This window comes from Gossypium hirsutum, chromosome D01, assembly GCF_007990345.1.
Source record: "Gossypium hirsutum isolate 1008001.06 chromosome D01, Gossypium_hirsutum_v2.1, whole genome shotgun sequence".
Taxonomy (NCBI): domain Eukaryota; kingdom Viridiplantae; phylum Streptophyta; class Magnoliopsida; order Malvales; family Malvaceae; genus Gossypium; species Gossypium hirsutum.
The window spans coordinates 1895465-1917277 of record NC_053437.1 but is presented as its reverse complement, the minus strand read 5'-3'; the positions used below and the strand labels follow the sequence as shown (position 1 = coordinate 1917277).

Below are 21813 nucleotides of genomic sequence, written 5' to 3'. Positions count from 1 at the left end.
CTCCTTGGCCACAATACAGGCACTGCCTTTTAGCTGTCAAACCATTAATCCCAAGTACTTCTTTAAATCCAATATCAATTAGTACCCCTGGTCTAAGTTTAATTTCTGCTGTGCAGGATCCATTGTATTCCAATCATAGATCATACTTTTAAACTTACGGGAGATTTTCTTTTAAAAATTGGCTTATGTTGATTAGAAAGAGAACATAAAAATATTTAGGAAAACATGTTTTTAAAACACACTGATATTTTTATTTAGAAGCTATTCGATGATTACAACTGAAAATTGTTTTCCCTTATATAGGAAAAATCTTTCTTCCTCATTTGGAGGAGTTTTCAAGACTTATCCTAATACTATGATAAGGAGGAATCTCCTTTACATATCAAACAAACTTACTTTTGACTCATATAACAAACAAACTTACTTTTATGACTCATACAAAATAGTAAAATATCTAATCACATCTAATCATTTTTATAGTCTGTACTAACATCAGAAGTGAGGTTCAGTTCTTCTATCATATTTGCTTTTTCTTCTTTAGCTCTGTAGCATTTATCTCCATTTGTTTGATATTTTGTTCAAGACCATCACATGAGCTGTTAAAATTGTCTTTTACTTCCATAGGTGATGTCTTTTTCTGTGATTTAGTCTAAACTAGCATATTTTCTATTGCACTGCTAAAAAAACATGAATAATCTTATAATACATTATTAATATTTTAACAATATAATTTTACACTCTTCCGTAAATTTTTACGGTAACACTTTTTTAAACCAGCAAATCATTCTCCTGTAAAGATATTAAAAATACATAAAAATATAATACGATATAATGCATAATTTGACCGTAGATAAATTGGCATCTCAATTCAAAACCCTCAAAAGCCTTATTGTCGAACGCGGGGGTTCAGTGTCACTGTTTCAGTTCCGCAGCGCGCACACACACTGAGCTGAAATGGGGAAGAAGAAGGATAAGAAGAGATTCGAAAGGGAAGCCGAAACCAACAGCCCAGCAGAAACCCAAACGGACCTCAGTCTTCTCAACGCCGCCGGCGATTCTCACCGTAAAAAGAAGCCAAAAACCAAACCGGAGAAAGAAACCAACGGTGAAACCAAAAAAGCCGACGATATCCCCACTGTCACCGTAGCTATCGCTGGTTCCATCGTCGACAACGCTCAGTCTCTCGAGCTCGCCACTCGAGTAATGGAAAATACCTCTGTTTCTCTTCACTCTTTCTGCCCTCTGTTACAAATTTTCATTTAATTTCTCCTTTTTCTTTCAGTTGGCGAGTCAAATTGCTCGTGCTGCAACTATTTTTCGGATCGATGAGGTGTTTTTTTTGCCTAATTTCTTATTTGTTTAATGGTCTAATTATTGTTTTAGGCCATCTATTATGCTGAAATTTGGGATTAGTTTATATAGTTTAATTTGGCATAATGTTATTAATTGGTGCTAACCGATTACATTATCAGTTGTTTCCGTTAAACTGACGATGTTGGGTTTTTTTTTTATTAAAAAAAAACATGTTCGGCCTGCAAATTTATTATTAGTTGAACATGGTTGATTGAATGTCATCACTTTAATGACAACAACTATTATATTATGCCAGATTAAAGCAGAGATATTAAATCTCAAATTTTAGCATAATAGAGGGACTAATATCATAATTAGCCCTTATTTAATCTTACATTGTAGTTGTTAGTTAATTATACCAAGTAATCAGTGGTTTGTATAAGCAGGTGGTGGTGTTTGATAATAAGAGTAGCTTGAGGAATAATGGTGCTTTTTCGAACCAAAATAAATCGAATGAAAATGATAGAGGGGCGGCTTTCCTTGTTAGGATCTTGCAGTATCTCGAGACGCCGCAATATCTTAGAAAAGCTCTTTTCGCTAAGCATAATTCCCTTAGATATGTGGTGAATATCGATTTCTTTTTAACAAGTTCACACAGTTTTGATGAAATTATTTTGCTGTTGTTGTTTTTCCTTTAATGGAAGTGAATTTGAAACTGATTTTTACATTTCTTTGCCTATTGTAGGGAATGTTGCCTCCACTTGATGCTCCCCATCATCTGCGTAAGCATGAGTGGGCTCCCTATCGGGAAGGTAAAGTTTGGCTGCTGCCTTTTGATCACTCGTTCATTTGGATATATTTAGATTGCAGTATCACATAAACTTAGCTCTTCTAGGATTTGTGATTGTTATAGGTTTCGTACTAGGTCTATAATTGTTAAAAGGTGAATTGTAGGAAGGATAGATGCGGACAGACAAATTGATATGCTTTTTAAATGTAAGGAGCTCAGATGTAATTTGTATGGGGAATTGATTGGAAACTGAGGTTACAGGCTTTTATAAAGAAATGATAAGGTTAGGTTAGGTTCCAGATTGTTAGGAACTTGGGTGCAGTTTCTATGGGGAATCTTAGCAATCTGTTGCCTACTAGAAGGCGTGCTTGATCAATGGCGAGCCTGAATTGAATCTTTGGCTGACTTCATTTGTTGTGATAACTTTATAGGTGCTCAGATGTAATTTGTATGGGGAATTGATTGGAAACTGAGGTTACAGGCTTTTATAAAGAAATGATAAGGTTAGGTTAGGTTCCAGATTGTTAGGAACTTGGGTGCAGTTTCTATGGGGAATCTTAGCAATCTGTTGCCTACTAGAAGGCGTGCTTGATCAATGGCGAGCCTGAATTGAATCTTTGGCTGACTTCATTTGTTGTGATAACTTTATAGGTGTCACACTTGAGGAAAAACCCACAAGCTCCGTGGGAACAGTGGTTGATGTAGGTTTAGATAAGGTATGTCTGTTCTTGTGCGAGTGTGACTCACTTTAACTTGCTGCCTGCATAATTTCTTTTCTTTTTAATCAAGCGGCTAATTTTAACCTTAATAGATGCAAGTGGTTGACTCTCTGTGTTGACAACTTAAGGGCTAGGGTTCCAGCCCTGGCAATGATAGCTATCAACTTATTTGACCACATACTGGTCCTTAATGGCTAAATTATCCTGGAAATCTTCTTGTTTGCCCCTTGAAGTTGTTAATGGCTTATGGTTATTGTCTTTTTTCTTTCTTTCGTACTTTTGGCTCAAACTTCTTTTTGAGCATAGAAGTTATAAATGGAAAGAAATTAAATCTGTTGATGAACATTTAATTCTTAGTTGCTAATTTCATGCTGTTCAATTATTGGCATTGCCATAAATTTTTTATAGTATCAAGCACTAAAAAAATTTTCTTATAAAGCTGGCAATGGGAAGGATCATATTTGCTCTGAATTATTTTCTTGTACAGAGTTGTGGTTTCCTAATTTGCATTCAGAAAGCTCAAACATGACTTAAAACTTATATATATATTCTCTTGTTCAGATTAAACTTGTATACCAAGGAGTGTGACACTGATATATTACTTATGAACTGGTTTGGGCTATTTCATGGTTCTTTATGCAGAATGTTGTGGTTGATCAAGCACTCGGGCCTGGAAAAAGAGTTACCGTTGCAATGGGAACTAACCAAAACTTGGATTATGGTAATAAAATTGTTCTTATACTATTTCATGTTTCATGTTTCATTGTCATGTAATTGTTTTTCTGAATTTAGCTGATTGCATTGAGTGTGAAAATTTAAACCTAACTATATATGTAACTTTTAAGTTGATTTATTTTGCATTTAGTGGATGTTTAATAATGAAATAATGATTTCTTCCTTGATAATCAGTTTCTATGGTCCTAATCTGGAAAAAAATTCATTTTGAACTTAAGATGTATGACATTTATAAAATTTGTCTACAATCATATGTACAAGCACTGATACATATGAAAATATGTTTTAAGCTTATAAAGTTGTTTTTCTAGATTTACCTCGCCAGGTTGTCTCCCCTTCCAAGCCTAGGGAAGACACAGGTACATATTGGGGGTATAAAGTGCGGTATGCTTCCAATATCAGTTCAGTATTCTCCGATTGCCCATACAAGGTATTCATGCTTTGATAATACAGTTTGAACTCACCGCCTATTCCTCTCTAATTGCCAAGCACTAACAGCAGGATGGCTTCTATAATATTGTTGCAGGGTGGATATGATCACTTGATTGGTACATCAGAGCATGGGATAGTTGTTAAATCATCACAGCTCAATTTACCTGCTTTTAGGTAACTTTTGTTCATATCAGGTCCTTTAAGTGGGACTTACTATTGGTTTATTACATGATTATAGAAAACCTATTACATTGCAAGATCCGAGCCCTACTAAGGCATCGAGCATGGAATGTTTGTACTAATTATATGATGATTAAAAAACACTAATTATTTGCTAACCTTACTCTTCAAAATGTTAAATAACATATAACAGCAGGTGTGCTTTAATTATAATATTGCTTGAAATGAACATATTTTCTTCCTAATTGGCTTTCTAACGCTATAGTGGTTGCTTCCCCAACTTGGCCAACCTAATAATCAACCATTTAGAGAAGGCAAATTACCCTTTCGGTGATTAGTTTGCCAAATAGCCAGCAACCAGTAACATCAAAAGACCATACATTTTTCTTAGCTCTTTGCATTGCTTTTGTGTTGTAATATCCACAAAATCTACTTCTTTGAACTTTATTCATACAAAATCTTCATGAGTATGCTGTCATGTGGAAATAAAATGGTTTCATGCCATGATACATCTTGACTTGATTGTATTATAATTTGGCAGGCATTTATTAATTGCTTTTGGTGGACTTTTGGGGTTGGAAAAGAGTGTAGAAGAAGATAATAAGTTTAAGGTATGATTGGAGGACGGTTAATCTCGGTTTTTTCTTTTCGATGTTGGTACCTTTTTAAGTTTCTTCAGATACAAGGAACTATCCTTTGATAAACATTAACATTTGCTTTTTTATATATTTAGATTACCAACTGTGACATTTAGAACTTTTTGGTTCACAATGAGCTGAATTTTGCAGTACATAGTTTTTCCTTGATATGGTGTTCTATATTTGCAGGGAAAAAATGTGCGCGATATATTTAACATGTATTTGAACACGTGTCCGCATCAAGGAAGTCGAACAATTCGGACCGAGGTACCATTGATTACCTTCTGTCTAATTTTTCATGTATTTTTTAGTTTATGCTGTGATAGTCAATGTTTGTGTTTTATATCTTCTGAAAACAGGAAGCTCTCTTAATATCACTCCAATATTTCCAAGAACCGATAACTCGAGCAATGCAAGGACCTGTGAGCTGAAGATTATCTTGGGACTTTCAAAGACATCGAAACATTGAATTGTTTGTTTTATTGCATCGGCGGTGGGATCGAATCGAAGAATATTTCTTCTCGAGGCAGGCATGGCATTCTTCGGATTTTGAAGGCTAATAGTCTCAAGCATGCTCAAGCTCATGTTCTGAAATTCATGTCTGCAAAAATGTCTATGCCTATTTTTGTAAACATGTAACTGTGAATGTGTTCTTTTAAGAACTTTTTACTTTATTTATTTCAAAATTTTGTTTAAAATTTAGGGGCAAAATATACTTTTTCTTAAATCGAATTAGCCAATATATCATTTAAATGGTACGAGTTTTAGGTCCCATGTGTAAACATCTCAATTTAATGACTTAAATAAAAATTATTTAATAATTCAATAATTATTTTATAATTTAGAGATTGTTTGATAATAAAAATATATCTGAATCTAAACTAGAATAAACTTGAAGAAAACCTACCTGTAATAAAATTTAAACTAAAATAAAATTTATATTTTTTTACAAACAAATTCTTTTGTTGGCATTATAGATCAATTTATTATATTAGCTCTGTTAATAGTATTTTTATTTTTGGTGAATTACAAGAAAAGGATAAAGCCGATGATTAGCGTGATTTGAACTCAAGCCATACTTAAGACAGTGAACATCTTAATCATTAAGTCAACACACAAGATTCTCTGTTAATTGTATTTTAAGAAAGAAATATGACAATTCATTTGTATTATAATTTTTGCCATTGACCTAAAACAAAGTTTTGGAAGCTTGTTGAAGCTACTCAACTTTAATTAAAAAACAAACTATTACTACTACTACGACTAATACTTTTATTTAAGATTCTGATTGAGTTGATAATACGAGTTAATTGAATATCAACTCAGAAAATTATTAAAATATTTTTTTATATAAAACAAGTTATATTATTATAATAGTGTTTTGATCCTTTTATATTTTTATATAAAATCAATACAAATTCAATCATAGTACGATTTGAACTCGTGATAGTACAATAAACTTTTAATATTTAACTTTACCGTTCCAATAAAAATTAATTTGATTTTTATATAAAATTTTAATAAATATATTTATTATCATATAGTTTTTTCACTCATGGATGTACCACAATCTTTGATAGATAATCAATCCAAAGACAATGGCCTTGCCCCCTCTCCCGAAAATGAAAACTTTTTATTAATTCCTTTAATTTTAGAAAATTACAAATTAATATTTTTATTATTTTTTATCCTAAAATAATTTTCTAATTTCACCCTGTATCAACCATAGGTTCCAATCCTCTATATCTAGGCCACATCATTATTTATTTTAAATATAATCACACGATTAAATATGTTTAATATCTTATACCATATCTTTTTAAGCTTGTGACAAAAGCAAAGGGCAACATGTAATAGCCTGAATATTCAGTGGTGTCGGAATGGTGATTCGAGATCACTAAATTTGACAAACGAGTAGAAAATATTATAAATTTAGTAAGTATAAGTTAAATGTGAAGTTAGAAAATTTTTTGAAATAGTGAATAGTGTACTAGGAATAAATATTAAAATAATTAAAATAAAAAAACGAGGTATCGAGACCTCGAAGATTTTAAACTGAGCCATAAATATTTTTAGAAATATTTATAGAGTGTCATTGAGTTGGTATTAAAGTTTCGTTAGAAAATTTTAACGTTTGGATAGTTAATTAACTAAAAAGGACTAAATTGAAAATAGTGTAAAATTTATTAAATTGTGATTAAATAGCTTAAGTGACTAATGAGGAGGGATTTAAAAGGCAATTAGGCCCAAATTTTATGGGCTGGACGGTTGGGTAAGAAAAATCAGCAGAATGTAAGTAGAAATAGGGGCAAAATTGGAAACTTAACAAATTAAACATTTAAAACAAAGACAAAAGTGAAAAATCTAGAGATCTCTTCACAATTTATCAGAAAAAACGCCATAGGAGGTCTGAAACAAGCTGGTTTTTCATATATTTGAATTATTTAAGTTTAATTCTTGATTTTTTTCTTCTAATTTTTGTGATTTTGATACTTTTACAATTAGGCCCAACTAATTATTTCATTAGTTTTTGATTTCATGGCTGATTTTGAAAGTTTCTATGAATACATGCTGGAAGTATATGATGAATGAACATGGAATTAAAGCTTTAATTTTGTTATATGATGATTTTATTAAGTAATTTTGATAGAAATTGATTTTAGGGACTTAATTGTGAAAAAGTTGAGAATTAAGGTTTGGTGTTGCGGTTTTGAGTATGAAAGGCTATGTAGTAGTTTAAAATAGTTGGAAAAGGTGTTAATTGAGAAAAATTAGATCAATTGAGGGGTTAATTGAGTAGGGACCAAATTGTAAAAACTGTAAAGTTTGGGGTAAAAGTGTAATTTCGAAAACTTAAGGGCATAAATTGTGAAATGGATTAGAATAGAATTATATGCTGATGAATGAATAAATTTGTATTTTAGATCGAGAACCCGAAGCAAGCCGAGGAAAAGAAAAAGTAGTTGATTAGTCCCTAAACTTTTGCAAATTCTGCAAATCGACCCAGGTAAGTTCATATGGCTGAAATTTAATGATTAAATGTTAATTTCATGAATTATACAATGTATGATGAAATGCATTTATTGTTGAAGTGAGAATAAAATAAAAATGTGAAAATCGAATAAATGATCAAATTAAGTGGAACGCCGGATTTGAGTACTTCTGATCAAGTGACAAAGTGATAAGTGGTAGTTTTAGCTACACTTATCTGATCAAGTGACAAAGTGATAAGTGGTTACACTTATCTGATCAAGAAACAAAGTGATAAGTGGTTACACTTATCTGATCAAGAGACAAAGTGATAAGTGGCTACACTTATCTGATCAAGTGATAAAGTGATAAGTGGTAGCTTTAGCTACACTTATCTGATCAAGTGGCAAAGTGATAAGTGGTAGCCTAGCTACACTTATCTAATCAAGGACAAGTGATAAGAGGTCATATGTCAAAGTGAAAGTGAAGTACTCAATTTTCCGTAACCGTTCCTTAATTTTGATCAAGGATAGTAAGTGATAAATGGGCCCAAAGGAATTATGGTAAAAGAATAAGTAGTAGTGAGTTTATACCAAGGAACTCACCAAAGATTGTGGTTGACAGGTAAATTTAGTAATGGTGTATATTGTATAAGTGTACAAGTGTTTGGTAAGATTTATGTTTTATTCCTATGAACTTACTAAGCTTTTCTATAAGCTTACATGTGTGTGTTTATTGTTTTTGTAGATTAACGTATTTATACATTCGGAGGATCGGATCTACATCAAGAATCACACTATCCAGATATACTCCGGTAGATTATGTTAAGCAACTTTTTGGATTTATATGGCATGTATAGGGAATTGAAGTAAAAAGTAAATTTGAATGTTATGGTTACGTTAGATATCGAAATATATACATGTTTTTAGTTTGAAATGGTTGATTGGTTGAACTTCATTAGTATTTAAATGAAGTAGATGAAATACTGGAATTGGTTGTGATTTGAAAATTGCAAGGAAGGTTAGACAATTATAAAGGGGTTATATTGAATTTTTTTTTTAAAAATTGCAATGGAGCAGTTCTTGGACAGCAGCATTGATGTAAATTTTAAAAATCACCAAAAATAGTGGAAATAGAATTAGAAGTTGAGTGAGATATGAAATTAGAGCTTAAAGAGTCTACTTTCATATGAAAGAAGTGGAGTAAGCAAAAGAATTATATACTTTTAGATATTTGAATTTTAGTGAAACAGGGCAAAAAATGTTTCTGAAGTCCCCTGTTCTGAATTTAGAAATTCATTAAAAATTGTACAGAAGGAATTATGAGTTATAATTTATATGTATAGATTCCTTAATGAGTCTATTTTCAGTAGAAATAAGTTTAATCACCATATGAAGTCTGTAATAAGAGATAATTAAATTTTAGTGATGAGTGGTCAGGATAGTCGATTAGTGAAACAGGGGAGACTTAAACTAATAAACTGTACTAATTGGCTAAAGAAAAAATTCTGAAAATTTTATGGTGAATAGATATATGAGTTTAGTTTCAGGGAAAATTTACGGATCTAAATTTCGAGTTTCGTAGCTTGAATTATAATTATTTTAGTGACCGCTGTACAGGTGGACAGCTTTCTTATGAATGATGAAATTAAATTTGAAAGTAAATTTTTATGCCCGAACTTTTAAGTTAAGTCAAGTAACGCCTCATGCTCGACTCCGGCAACGGTATTGGGTAAGGGGTGTTACACAACAACTTATTAAAAGGGGGGCAACAACTTAAGCTTTATTTGGTATATTTTAATCAAAATGTAAATTTAATTTTTGTGTTAAAGGTTGAATTTATTTTAACTTAAATTTTCAACTAAAATTATCAATTAAAGAAAAATTATCTTTACTTATAATTTTTTTATTCAACTTGAGACGTCACTAAAATCTTGGTTGTGTTAATAAAATTAAAATTATAAAAATTTGAACGCTTAAATTCGAGTCACATTATATGGAAAATTACATGAGGATTAATTAATTAAGTTATTTAATAATGAATAAAAAAACCCATGTCTCACATGGAGATCCTATTAGCGGAATTTCTTTATATTCTCTTGTCCTAATGGCAAGGGTAATATATTATGAGGCATAAGAGCTTTGGGTTCAATCTCAAGCAACCCCATCCCCTACCCCTAATTATCAATATATATATGTATATATATAAGATAACATCTCCCTCAATATATGTGTATATATATGTGTGTGCGCGTGTGACTGTGAGTTTTGATACAAGCTACCAATGGAAAGGAAATGTGTTGATACGAGCTATCAATGGGAGGAAACAGTGGTGGAAGTGTAGGTTCACCTGGGTGAGGCGTACAGTCAGTATGGGTTGACCAGGTATAAGTTCCATTATAAGTTAGTTGTTGTCATGGTCTGTACTATGTGGTCCTTGCCAACATCGTAGGTTATTTTGCTTCAACATTTGTGTTCTTAAGATTGTACGATACAATTAAGCTTAGATGGTTCCAGCGAAGGATGCACCATATAAGGTGAATTGTGAATCATCTGCAAATTAATTCGTTGAGGGTCATATAGTCTGACACGTATCTGATTCTACTGGGATATAACAGTATATATGTATATATATATATAAAATGTAGCATCTAGATTTGGAATATAAATTACCTAATTAGAAATTAGTTTTATAATTTATAGCAATCAATGGGCAATTAAACTGCAAAACAGAATATATAATCAATTTATTTTGCATGAGATTAAATAAATAAACTACGACTTGGGTCGATAAATTAGGAGTAATTATATAAAGTTCCCTTTAAATAATAAATATTCTGAGTCGTACCCATAAACAAAATTAATTCGGTAATTTAACATGATAAACATAAAAACTTAACACACATGGCTTAAGAGGGAAATTTATTAAAGTTTTGTTGAGTTGAATGGTAAAAAATATAATATCTTTTAAATAAAACTTTCGATTCGAGTTTTGTAAATTCAGAAAACAGATAAATTTTGCCCTATTTAAAAATTTAATTTAATTCAATTTCAAAATTTATCAAAACTCAATATGATTCCAACACCGAAAAATCTCAAAGAAATAAATATATATTACTTTCAATTATTTACTTTTATATTCAAGTGAGTTTATGCTAATTGCTAACACAATTTTGACCAATTTGTCTATAGATTTTGCGGACAAAATTCAGATACTAACTCCGTATTATATATTGACATTCGTGGAGAATCATGTGTTAGAATAGTATCGTTTTGAACATTCTAAATTATAATTTTTATAATTTTATAATACCAAATTTATTATATATTTTTTATATACCATATTAATAAATAATTTAAAAATTATAAAAAATGTTAAAAAAATATATAAATTTTATAAAGTACATTTGAATTGTTATATGGACTACTATGTTAAAAAATTTAACAGTTTAACCGATATTTTTTGTTAAAAAGCTTTTCAACTCTTCCGATCAAATTAAGCTAAATATTTTTAAAAAGTTTTGGATCAAATTAAGCTAAAATAAAAATAACGATTAAATTGATAAAAGATGTAAAAGTTAACATTTTGCTTGTTTTTTTTATCAACTGTCAGCATGATTTAAACTGAATAGGACTTGGATTAATTAAAAACTTTAATCTAGAATTATACCGATATAAATACTGAGATCGGGGCTTCGAAATCTCAAGGCTTGAACGTAGCCTTTTATAGCTTTTGGAGAAGCTTTCGTGAAATCTAAAGAGAATATCATGAGAAGGACGAAGGAGGGAAGCAAGCCAGTGCTATCGATTGGCTGCTCGCTGCCAACATCCACTTTGAACGGCGCCAGATTCGACGGAAGACATGGTGGCGTCGCATTGTAAAAGAAAGGGAGAAGGCAATTTTTTGTTTTCTAAAAAGTATAATAGAAATTTAGGTTATAACATTTATTAATGTTTTCATTAATTTGCCTTTTAAAATATATTTCTTTTATTTTAAATGAATTTTGAACTCAAAAAAGTAAAAAGGGAATTTTCCCAAATAAGTAACTCGCCAATTCAAAATTTTGTGTGGTCCACATCTCCAAGTGTCACTTCATTACAGGTCCACATGTTAAAACACGTCTTGGAAGAAGTTCCAAAATGAGAAAACAAAAATATAAGTGCCAACATTGAAAGATTTGATAAAGTACAGGAGTAATTTCTGCCATTATCCCTAAAAACTATTATAAAAGAACCCTGTAAATACCTAAATGTAACCAAAAAAAAGAAAAAACCGAAATAATGAATTAAGCCAAATTATATGTCTATTATGAATTTGGTTAAATTTAAATGTTAGTATTTAGTACACGACAATAAACTTTTTAACTCTACAAGTAAAATTAAAAAATTAATGTCTCATTTCTTTTATACATTTATCCTATATGACACTTGTCGTCACCTCATCCCGCCTTACTTGTGGAGTTAAATATATAAAAAATGTAAATTTTAAAAGTTTTAAAAAATAAATATATAAAATAAATGTAACATAGTAACTTTTTAACTCGGAGTTAAAAAACTAGACTCTAACCCATTTTAGAAAAGTGTATTTCAATTTTTTTGTGAATTAGGAAAAATAAATATTGGGTGGATTTATCTCATTCGGATCCAACCCTAAAATTGGTTCCCAAAAAAGTAGAAGAAAACAACTAGCCAATCATTAGCATATAAAAATGCAAAAATACATCAATTTTCTTTCATTTTATAACATTTTAATAAATATGATGATACAAAATTTCAGACCGTGAGACTCATGGGTAAATTTAGGTAGAAAAAGAAAGAACATAATATGAGGGACACAAATGGTAGAACCAAAAAAGAATAGAAGAATGAAGCAGGTTAATGATCTTTTACCTTTGATTTTGAACCAAAAGACCATTCAGAAGTGGCCGTTCTGCATCTGCACCATTCTCTTCCAACAATCTTGTCTTATGTCGCTGACCTCTGCCACAACCACATACATATATAAATACACATACATACATACATACATACATATATAGATAGATAAATTCAAGAAAAATCCTTTTCCAACTTAGAATCCCTCTATATGGGTCACTGAATGTCATGATGGCAGAAATTAAATCACTAAACAGAAGTAAAGCAGCATAGAGACCTTACACTAGTTGATTGGAGCTCCATTGTAGCTGAATCCTCAGATTCCTGCAATGGGGTAAGATTAAAGTTCAATTATTGCAGTCCCAAGTAATCTTATCAAAAAATTGATGCAGCACGAAATACCTCCTCAATCAGCAGATCCTTTCTAGTGATTACACCAATCACTCGAGATGCACGAGGAACAACAAATATGTGTCTCAATCCTAGTTGGCGGAAAAGATTGTAGACCTATACCGTCACAAACATTGAACACTTTATAAGATACAAGATGTGTATACTATAGCAAACAAACACAATAATCTGAGTTAAAAATGAAAAACTCACCTTGGTTAAAGACATATCTTCGGGTACTACATACGGTGAAGGATTCAGAAATGGTGCAAGATCTATGTACATTTCTAAATCCTCTGAACTAAGATAAATATCATCTATTGATATTCCTTTACTCGAAACAGGTTTAGCAAATTCACTGAAATTATGCCTGTAAATAATGGGACCCATTTAGTCTTAAGCTTAACTGAACAACAAGCCAGAAGGACAGTAAAAAATCTCAAATCCAGCAAATTCTGACTCACCTAATTGCTCCGGATCCACTTCGGGAATGAGAAGGTAAAGGACTATGCTGGAAACCAATCTTGGATTGAAGAAGTACCAGTAGGTGACTGCATTACAAAACAAATGCAGCAGTTAGTTCTTTTGAGTATCCGTCAGCTCTACAAAGTGAAGAACGAAACATCAAGAAGTGAAAATAAATTATTTTGTTGTACCTTCGAAGCATGAGTCCAATAACAAGAGGTTCTCCATCTCTCGTGTGATCAACCACCTAGGTAGGGTGAAATTAAATAAATTTCAAAATTTGCTGATTTTGATTTAGAGAAACAAGCATATGAAAGTTATGCTTACAGGAAAGCCGTTATGTTTATTGCTCCGCAAAATGGAAACAGCATCTGCAACCTTTACAACCCGAGGAAGCGAAAGAACCTATAGAAATACAAGCTGCTTAGGGATCAAATCATAGGAGCCACATCAAAGTTGTACTTTGTTTTAAGAACAGAGTTGTTCATATAACACTTGGATCATATCTACATTTGAGATGATTTTTGTGCCAAACACCGCAAAAGAGTTCATCTTCGCCAGTGAAAGAATTTAAAAGAATCGATCAACTAACCTTCTGGTTCCCACAGGCTTCCCTGGCAGTCATTTTCCGCATCACATACTTGGGTCTTGATTCCAGCAACGGAATGCCCCTCAATCGTGTTTGTTCATCATATAAACCTTCATTGAAAACATCACCAACAGCCTGGGAGGGAAAATGAGAGAGGACTTATCAAATCACGTTAAGCAAGAATCAGACAAAGTAAACATTATTCAAATAAATACCTTAGATATGAGAAGAACAAGCATAATAAGAGGTAAAAGTTTCAAGTTATTTGTGATTTCGACCATTATGACACACAGAGATACTGTCATACGCATAGAACCCCCAAGAAATGAAGCAGCTCCTAAAAGCGCATATCTGCAAGTCCACCAAGTTACGGAGCACTTTAGCATTGAAATTCCGAGATATTTAACAAGAAAGGTGAGACTCTTAGGACTCATTAACAAAAGGTAGAAAGGCAATTACAAAACACCATACAATCAAGAGTGTTCATTTTGGATCTAAATTGACTAATTACAGTCTTTTGACTTCTGCTTTATTTCTTCAGCTGTTTATGACTAATGTAATTAATTTTTTTCATAGTGCTCATGGATCATTATTGCTTACTTTGGAGGAGACACTTGGACCCAACTTCAAATTTTCGCAATTTCAAATTCCAGACAAGTAAACCAAACAATTTACTTACGTTCCCTCGTCAATGTTGAGCTTCTTGTAATGGTTAACAGTGAAAATACCAACAAGACGGCCGTATGTTGATCCTATCATTATTCCAGGAACAAATTGACCAGCTGGAACAGCAGTACCAAATGTCACTACTGCTAAGGTATAAAACATAACCTGAAATAAATCATTTGGAAAAAAAAAGAAAAAGAAAAAAAAAAAGACCACAAATGATTTCAGTGTTAGAAAAATATTGGCCAATGAGTTCAGCTGTATACTTGTAAGGAAGAGGGTATTAACGTGAATTATCAGTATGCTTGTAAGGAAGTCAACAAGTTTACAGAGCACTACCAAAAATGTCAACAAGCTTTTAGCACTGAACTCATGAATTGTTTTTGCACTAAACAAATTCCTGATGGCATCATCCTGTGAAAAACGTAAAACCTGTTAAAATAGAAACTACAATGCAACTAGATTTCAATGGAAAGGACGAATCTCAAAAGATTAGAGACCTGAGTATTGAAGAAAATAGTTGCAAGATCATTGTATTCCTTGTCCTTACCGCAGTAGAACTGCAGATCAAATTAAATCAAATTGAGGAAAAATAAATGCTATGTAAGTCAGCAATCAAACCTTCAAGAAAAGAAAATTTTAAAGAACAAAAGGTTTTCTCCCTCTTTCCAAACCAACTACTCATCTGAAAAATACAATATATATTCACATGAAAATGATAGCTCTTGAGATACATGCTTCCAGAAGACAGAAATAAGAACAAAGAGCGCAGCCCTAAGTTAGAAAATAGAAAGTTGAGCTAAATCTTCAACAAAAGCCTGACAACAAAGTTGCTTAAGGTTCAAAAGTAACAAGAAAGGAAATTTAAGGCATAGCTGGGTGCAGTTCCTGTACTCTAGCATTCAGTAAACACAGTCAGGTTTGAATTATTCTCTAAGTAGTATATTTTATCTGATAAATTAGCAAAGAAAAACCAGAATAATTATAGCCATATAGATTTAAACTAGTCAGAAAAAGCATTTATCAAAGGGAAGCTGCATTGTGACTCGAAAAGGTAAGAAAAAATATTTCACACCATTCACATCAAGCTAATATAAACAGTATGTAACTTATATGAGCATATCTTACATTCACATAATTCCCATCCACTCCAGGAGCCCTTGGACATTCAATTTCAGAGCCAGGATCTGAGTCAGGGCATGGACTGCAGTTTCTTAGTAGCGGTAGTCCAAAAGATATAACAGACGTTAAAACAGAGATAAGGCAAGCTTCATATATCTGCAATGTTTTTTTTTCGGACAACCAGTGGGGGGAAGCGGTAGTTAAAAACATTACATATACTCATTGAGAACCCAAGCAGTTTCTACAGTTACTTGAATTCCTCACCTTAACTCGATTCCCTTTCTTGTGCAAATAATTACGTCGCCAGCGAGTTACATAAATAGTAAGTTGGTTAAACAAAGCTCCTGGGCTCAATAGAAAAATAAATAAATATTAATAGAAGATATTTAACAAACTAAGAAACTAAGATCAAGATCATCAGAACAGATGTGAAATGCAATTCAAAAGCTCTACCTAGTAGACCCCCAATGATTCCAATAACTGCCATTGGCAATAATTCCTCAAAAGAATAGTCCTCTTGACCACTACAAAGGATGAAAGAAAGAGAAAAAAGAAAAAGTTTTCAAGCAGTAAGTCTAAAGCCAAGCAAAAGGTTAGAGCAGTTAACATACAAGAGCTTAAGGAAGATCCTAACTCTGATATATCCCATATAATAAAGCCACCACCACCAAAATGTCCACAGTTTCCACTTTTACACCATCCCATAGCAACACGCACCACAACAGCCACAACCGCAGAAGTGAAAAAGACACGCCACATTAGTTGACTCCTCCACCTTCAAAAGCAAAGTTCAGACGATATGAAGGTTAGAGTTGAATGCGGCTATATCCATAGGTACAAAACATATATCCATACAGATCTATATCTGCACTTCCACATGAATGGCAAAAAACTATAATTGTGTAACAGAAGATACAGATGGGAATACGAGAAAATTAATTAGAACAATTTAGTCCATACATAAACATGCTTGTGCATATATGTAAACAGCAAGTACGAATAGAAGTTCATTACCAAGATGTAACCTCCTCCAATGCAAATAATACACCCCCAACTGGAGCTCTAAAAGCAGCAGCAACTCCAGCTGCACAGCCACAGGTCACCTTTTCAAGACATTACATAAATTCGAAAAAATTAGAAAATTTAGAGGTATATTACCACCATTATTGAAAAAAATGATAGACCATAATCAAATATATAAGTTCCAATTAAAGCAACCAAAACCAGCCGGAATAGCAAAATAAATAGTGAAACACATTACAAAAATATGATGATTTGGAAGTCAGGAAGTAAACTGTACCCTAGGAGGATTCACTTTAACAGTTATACAGGAAACAAGAGAAAATCCAGAAAGGCATTCTCCTATATAGTATGTCCAGAAATATCAATCAATTAGTTGCTCTTATACTCACAAGATCACGGCGATCCCGATCGCTCTTGAAGAATTGAAGCCACCTGGAACTTAGATGGTATTTTGTGGATCCACCCTGAGTCAACACAGAACATGAAAAGAAAATTTAGCATGCATTGCAAGTTCTGAAGATATGCCAGACAACAACAAGAATATTCAAGTTTGAAGGCAGAAGAACATTGATACAGTGTTAAAATACACTAATATAGCATTCCAAGACTGAAACCAACAAATGGTTGTAAGGCAAAATCAACCCTCCTCTCTTCAAGGTAAGGGCAAGGGGGAGAAAAGAGTGGGGGAGGGGGGCAAGGGGCAACAAGAAGAACAGCATGTAAAGATCAGTAATTAAGTCACTTCTTAACTATAAAATTGTGAAATTTCAGAGAAAACTAAGCTGAAATTATACCGACATAAGCATAATTATACAGCTAAGTCTACAACTAAGTGCTTACTTGTCCAAGTAAAGAAGCAATACAAGCACCAGTATGGACAAGAGGTCCCTCTTTGCCCAGAGCTAAACCACCTCCAACTGAACCAATACTTCCAAATATCTGTAAATTACAATGAGAAGAAGGTAAGTGTAATAGATATAGAGAGGGATATTAAAAGGTGTGGACTGTGGATGTGGGTTAATAAACCTTGAAACCACAATTTGAATTCATAAGATTTTTAAAATCTTACTTCTCAAGTGTTCCTATTAAAAGCACCTGTGAACTATGATGTAACAACTAATTCATAGCTAATCTCAGTTGCAACATGATGTGGGCAAAATTATCATACCTTTCCAATCAAAGTTCTGAAAAGAAGGATACCGGGAATATCAATTCCTGAGGGTTAGGATAAGAATCGGACTGTCAGCCTATTCAAAACTTAGGGATGGCTCAGTAATGAGTATAGGAACAAAACAGATAAAGAAAAAACATAAACTTACCATTCAAATAACCCTTGATTTCAGGAATACCAGACCCTGCTGCTGCCGGAGCAAAGTGGGTGATGATATATACAGAAGAAAAGACTAAAGCTAAGTTGATTAAGATGTACATTAAAAAACCAGCCAGATATGACTTTTGTATTATGTTAAAAGTCAATGCAAACTTCCATCCAGCAAAGTTCTCAACAGAAATATTGATAAATACAGCAGCTAACCCAGTTCCTGAAAGCAATCAAGAGAAAATATGTTATCCACACTACCAAATACCAGATTACAAAAATGATATAAGAATTCACTATCAATAATAAAAAGAATCACTTAAAGCAGTGCAACAGACAAGTTCCTAATTTAGCAGGGCAAATAATGGATCATCTAATCTTTATTAACCTAACAATTATCCAATTTCAGACTAGTATATCACCTTTCAGACTAAATGATTCCATTTCTCATAGAATCTTAGCAACCAATATGGTTCTGGCGTTTTTATTCTTTCTAAGATTAAGCTAGCAGTAGTTTAAAAAATTCAGTAAATAAATAAAACTAAAATAACAAAAATAACTGAATTATCTTTTTTCCCCCTTAAAAACCAAAATAACTAAGCGGAATCGGAATCAAGAAACAAATAACTTACCGATGCCGATGAGCAAAGCGAAGAACCACTTAACGGCCACGTTATATCCAACAAAAAACTTTCCTCTTTGAGCCTAAATTAAATTAAAATAAATACATATTTTCAATAACATAAAACATAAAAATCAGCTGTATTTTTCATATTCTTTTACGATTTTTTTTTTAAAAAGTAGTACCTGTTCTTCTCGATAGGCGTAATTTTCAATAACTTCGTAATCAAGGCTCTCGACGCCGTTCCTATTGCTTGAAGTACTCAATAATCCGACTCCGTCAAGCTCACCGTCTTCTGAATGTGGAAGCCGGGACCAAGCAAGCCTCGCCATATCCATTCCATTTTCAAAATGATTCGATAACATGATCGATCGATTTCGCGAAAATCGATCGATCTCTTGAACAGATCCTTAGAAAACCCTAACCTAAGCTTCGACGAGATCAATCCACAATTACAAAGCTCTTACGTACCTTCCAAATATTTTACGGATCAAAAAACTCTTGGAAATTCAAAGGGAGATTCTGCTGCAGAAATGTAAATTACTTTCTCTCTTCTCTTCTCTTTTTATTTTTATTTTTATTTATATATTTGAGTTCGTGAGCATGACTGTCATTCTGTTTTTCCTTTTTATTTGTAGGGTGAAAGCAATATTTCCACAAAGGTTACAACATAAGTACCTGTACTCTTTGAAATTTCGAAATTTAGTCATCATACTTTTTATTTTTATGAATTTAGCCTTCTATTTTTCATATTTCAAAATTCAAATCCGAAGGTCAATTTTTTAGTTACAATGCTATTAAACCAAGTAAGTTTTTTTTTTATTTTTAAATGTCACACCAATAAATTTAGCAATAAAAAAGTAATAGTTTTAACAATTGGACCTACATTTTAAAATCTGAAAAGTAAATGAATTAAATTCTTAAAATAAAAGTATAAAGACTAAATTTTAAAATTGTAAATAGTACAGGAACCTATAGCATACTTTAACCTTCCACAAATTTAGTAACTTTTCTCAAAATAACATCTCTTTTTATTTTGGTCTTTAAGTTTTGGTTAAAAATGTTAGGGGTGTGATATGTTGAGCTTGTGTCATAACAGTGTCACGTTATCGTGCGTTGCTAGAATCTAAGTTTAGGAGCTAAATTAAAAAATCCATGATCAATGACTAAAATGAAAAATCTTGTCAAGTTTCGAGATTAATATGAAAGAAAATTCAAGGTCTAAGGTGGAAGTTCTTTCCAAGCTTTAGGTAATAAATGTTGTTTTATCTCTTCTTTCTTTTATATAAAGGTTAAAATATGCTCTAAGTCTCGTTATTCTTCTTGCCTTTGGAATTTAATCTTTCTATTTTTAATTTATGAAATTTAGTCCTTCTAGTCCTTTTTTTTGTAAATTTAAAAAGTAAGTCCAATTATTAACACCGTCAAAATTCTTCTATTAAATTCAAATTTATTACGTCATTTTTTTTGTCATATGGCTACCAAAAAAGATTTTAAAATTGTCATACTAACAAATTTAATAGAAAATTTTAAAAGTGCTGAAATTGAACTTGAATTGTGAAATCTAAAAATTTGAGGGACTAAATGCTAAAAAGTAAAAATAAAAGTTTAAATTTCAAATGAAGGAAGAATACAAGGACTTAGACATATTTTAACCTTATATAAAATACTAATTTAGTCTTTTCAAGTTTCCTATTATTTGTAAGTTACGAATACATACATTTTAGGTAAAAACGTGACGCTAGTTTCTATATTTTTAGAAAATTTAATATTTAATCTTATCCTTCAAAACTTAAAAACTAAAAGTTAAAATATGCTTAAATTGCATATAACTTTTATATATTTGAAATTTAATTCAACTATTTTTATTTTCAAAAATTTCGCCCCCTACTTTTTAAAAATTATTTATTGAGTTAAATATTTTTATTAAATTCGATGATGAAATATTTTAAATTAGAGAATATTAAATATGCGTGAACCTATAATAATAGGTTAAATTAGTCGTATATGTCTTTTTTTGTTAATTGGTTAAATAGGCTATTTTTAAAAAAATTTAAGAAAATAAGTCAATTTTTGGGAGAATGTGAAAAATTTCGACGCGTTTTTTACACTCTATCTAAAATTGACATATTTCTCCAAATATTCAAAAATAACATATTTGACCAATTAAAGAAAAAAATGACATGTATGACTAATTTAGCCATAATTATCTTATATATAGGTGGTGAAAAGTTTTAATTTCACATCCGAGTGTAAAATTTTATTATATATCATTAAATTATATTTAAAAAATTTAAAATATATAAGGCACTATGCTAAAATCTCAACCTCTTTGTGAAATAAAAAGAATTTCACCGCTTGTATACCAAATAAAAATAAAAATAAATAATTATTCATATTGATTTTTTGTTTTTAAAAAGGCATAATTGAAAATTTCACCCTCAGCATTTGAGTTCTTTTAAACTTCGACCATTATTTTTTTTTTGGGTTTAAATCTCACAAAATTGCAAAAAAGAAAATATTGAGAATTTTTTAAAAAAATAATTTAAAAATCTTCATTTCGTAGTTCATTTTCTTTATTAGATTTTCCCCTCTTTCGAATTCTTCTTCTCTCTCAACTACATGTTCCCTACACTCATGCCTTCTCCCTCGATCTCAATACCCTTCAATCATTACCCCAGCACACTAACCAACATACACCAAGCCACCATTGTCACCACCCTAAATCGAGACCACCTCGGCCAACCCTATCTCTTTCTTGCTCCATCGATCACCATCGCCAACTCATAAACCACTAACATCCCCATGCCTAACAAATCTCATCTAAAGCTAATAAACGACAATAAACATCATCAGCCAATAACCAATCAAACGATTCTTTTAAAAGAAAATACCCTCTTTCGAAGACCTTTTTCCAATCAAAGTTTGATTCGTGGAGATCCGGTCACTTTCTTGACGATCTAGAGGGTGAAGCTCAAGTTTGTGAC

At 31.8% G+C, this 21813-nt stretch overlaps 2 protein-coding genes across 4 annotated transcripts; one reads left to right on the top strand and one right to left on the bottom strand.

Annotated features, from left to right (window-relative positions):
• Window positions 1–773: 773 nt before the first annotated feature.
• On the top strand, window positions 774–5514 carry LOC107933031 (putative methyltransferase C9orf114 homolog). Of its 2 annotated transcripts, XM_016865176.2 has the most exons (11): window positions 774–1200; window positions 1283–1330; window positions 1740–1916; window positions 2039–2105; window positions 2735–2799; window positions 3445–3523; window positions 3849–3967; window positions 4064–4143; window positions 4691–4760; window positions 4977–5054; window positions 5147–5514. In XM_016865176.2, the coding sequence occupies exons 1-11, from the start codon at window positions 955–957 to the stop codon at window positions 5216–5218; spliced, it is 1101 nt and encodes a 366-aa protein (XP_016720665.2). In that variant the 5' UTR covers window positions 774–954; the 3' UTR covers window positions 5219–5514. The 2 variants fall into 2 exon arrangements, with proteins under 2 accessions (XP_016720665.2, XP_016720666.2); XM_016865177.2 differs by lacking the exon at window positions 1740–1916 and having other exon boundaries at window positions 844–1200.
• Window positions 5515–12474: 6960 nt separating this feature from the next.
• LOC121213712 (chloride channel protein CLC-d) lies at window positions 12475–19430 on the bottom strand. Of its 2 annotated transcripts, none has more exons than XM_041086693.1 (23): window positions 19012–19430; window positions 18837–18909; window positions 18206–18427; window positions 18055–18101; window positions 17727–17825; window positions 17276–17350; window positions 16878–16966; window positions 16498–16638; window positions 16317–16387; window positions 16128–16207; window positions 15870–16019; window positions 15242–15301; window positions 15081–15155; window positions 14755–14906; window positions 14291–14426; window positions 14079–14210; window positions 13814–13891; window positions 13678–13733; window positions 13486–13572; window positions 13235–13391; window positions 13034–13138; window positions 12909–12955; window positions 12475–12736 (listed from the first exon to the last, which is right to left on the bottom strand). In XM_041086693.1, the coding sequence occupies exons 1-23, from the start codon at window positions 19189–19191 to the stop codon at window positions 12643–12645; spliced, it is 2406 nt and encodes an 801-aa protein (XP_040942627.1). In that variant the 5' UTR covers window positions 19192–19430; the 3' UTR covers window positions 12475–12642. The 2 variants fall into 2 exon arrangements, with proteins under 2 accessions (XP_040942627.1, XP_040942628.1); XM_041086694.1 differs by having other exon boundaries at window positions 12914–12955.
• Between the last annotated feature and the right edge of the window lie 2383 nt (window positions 19431–21813).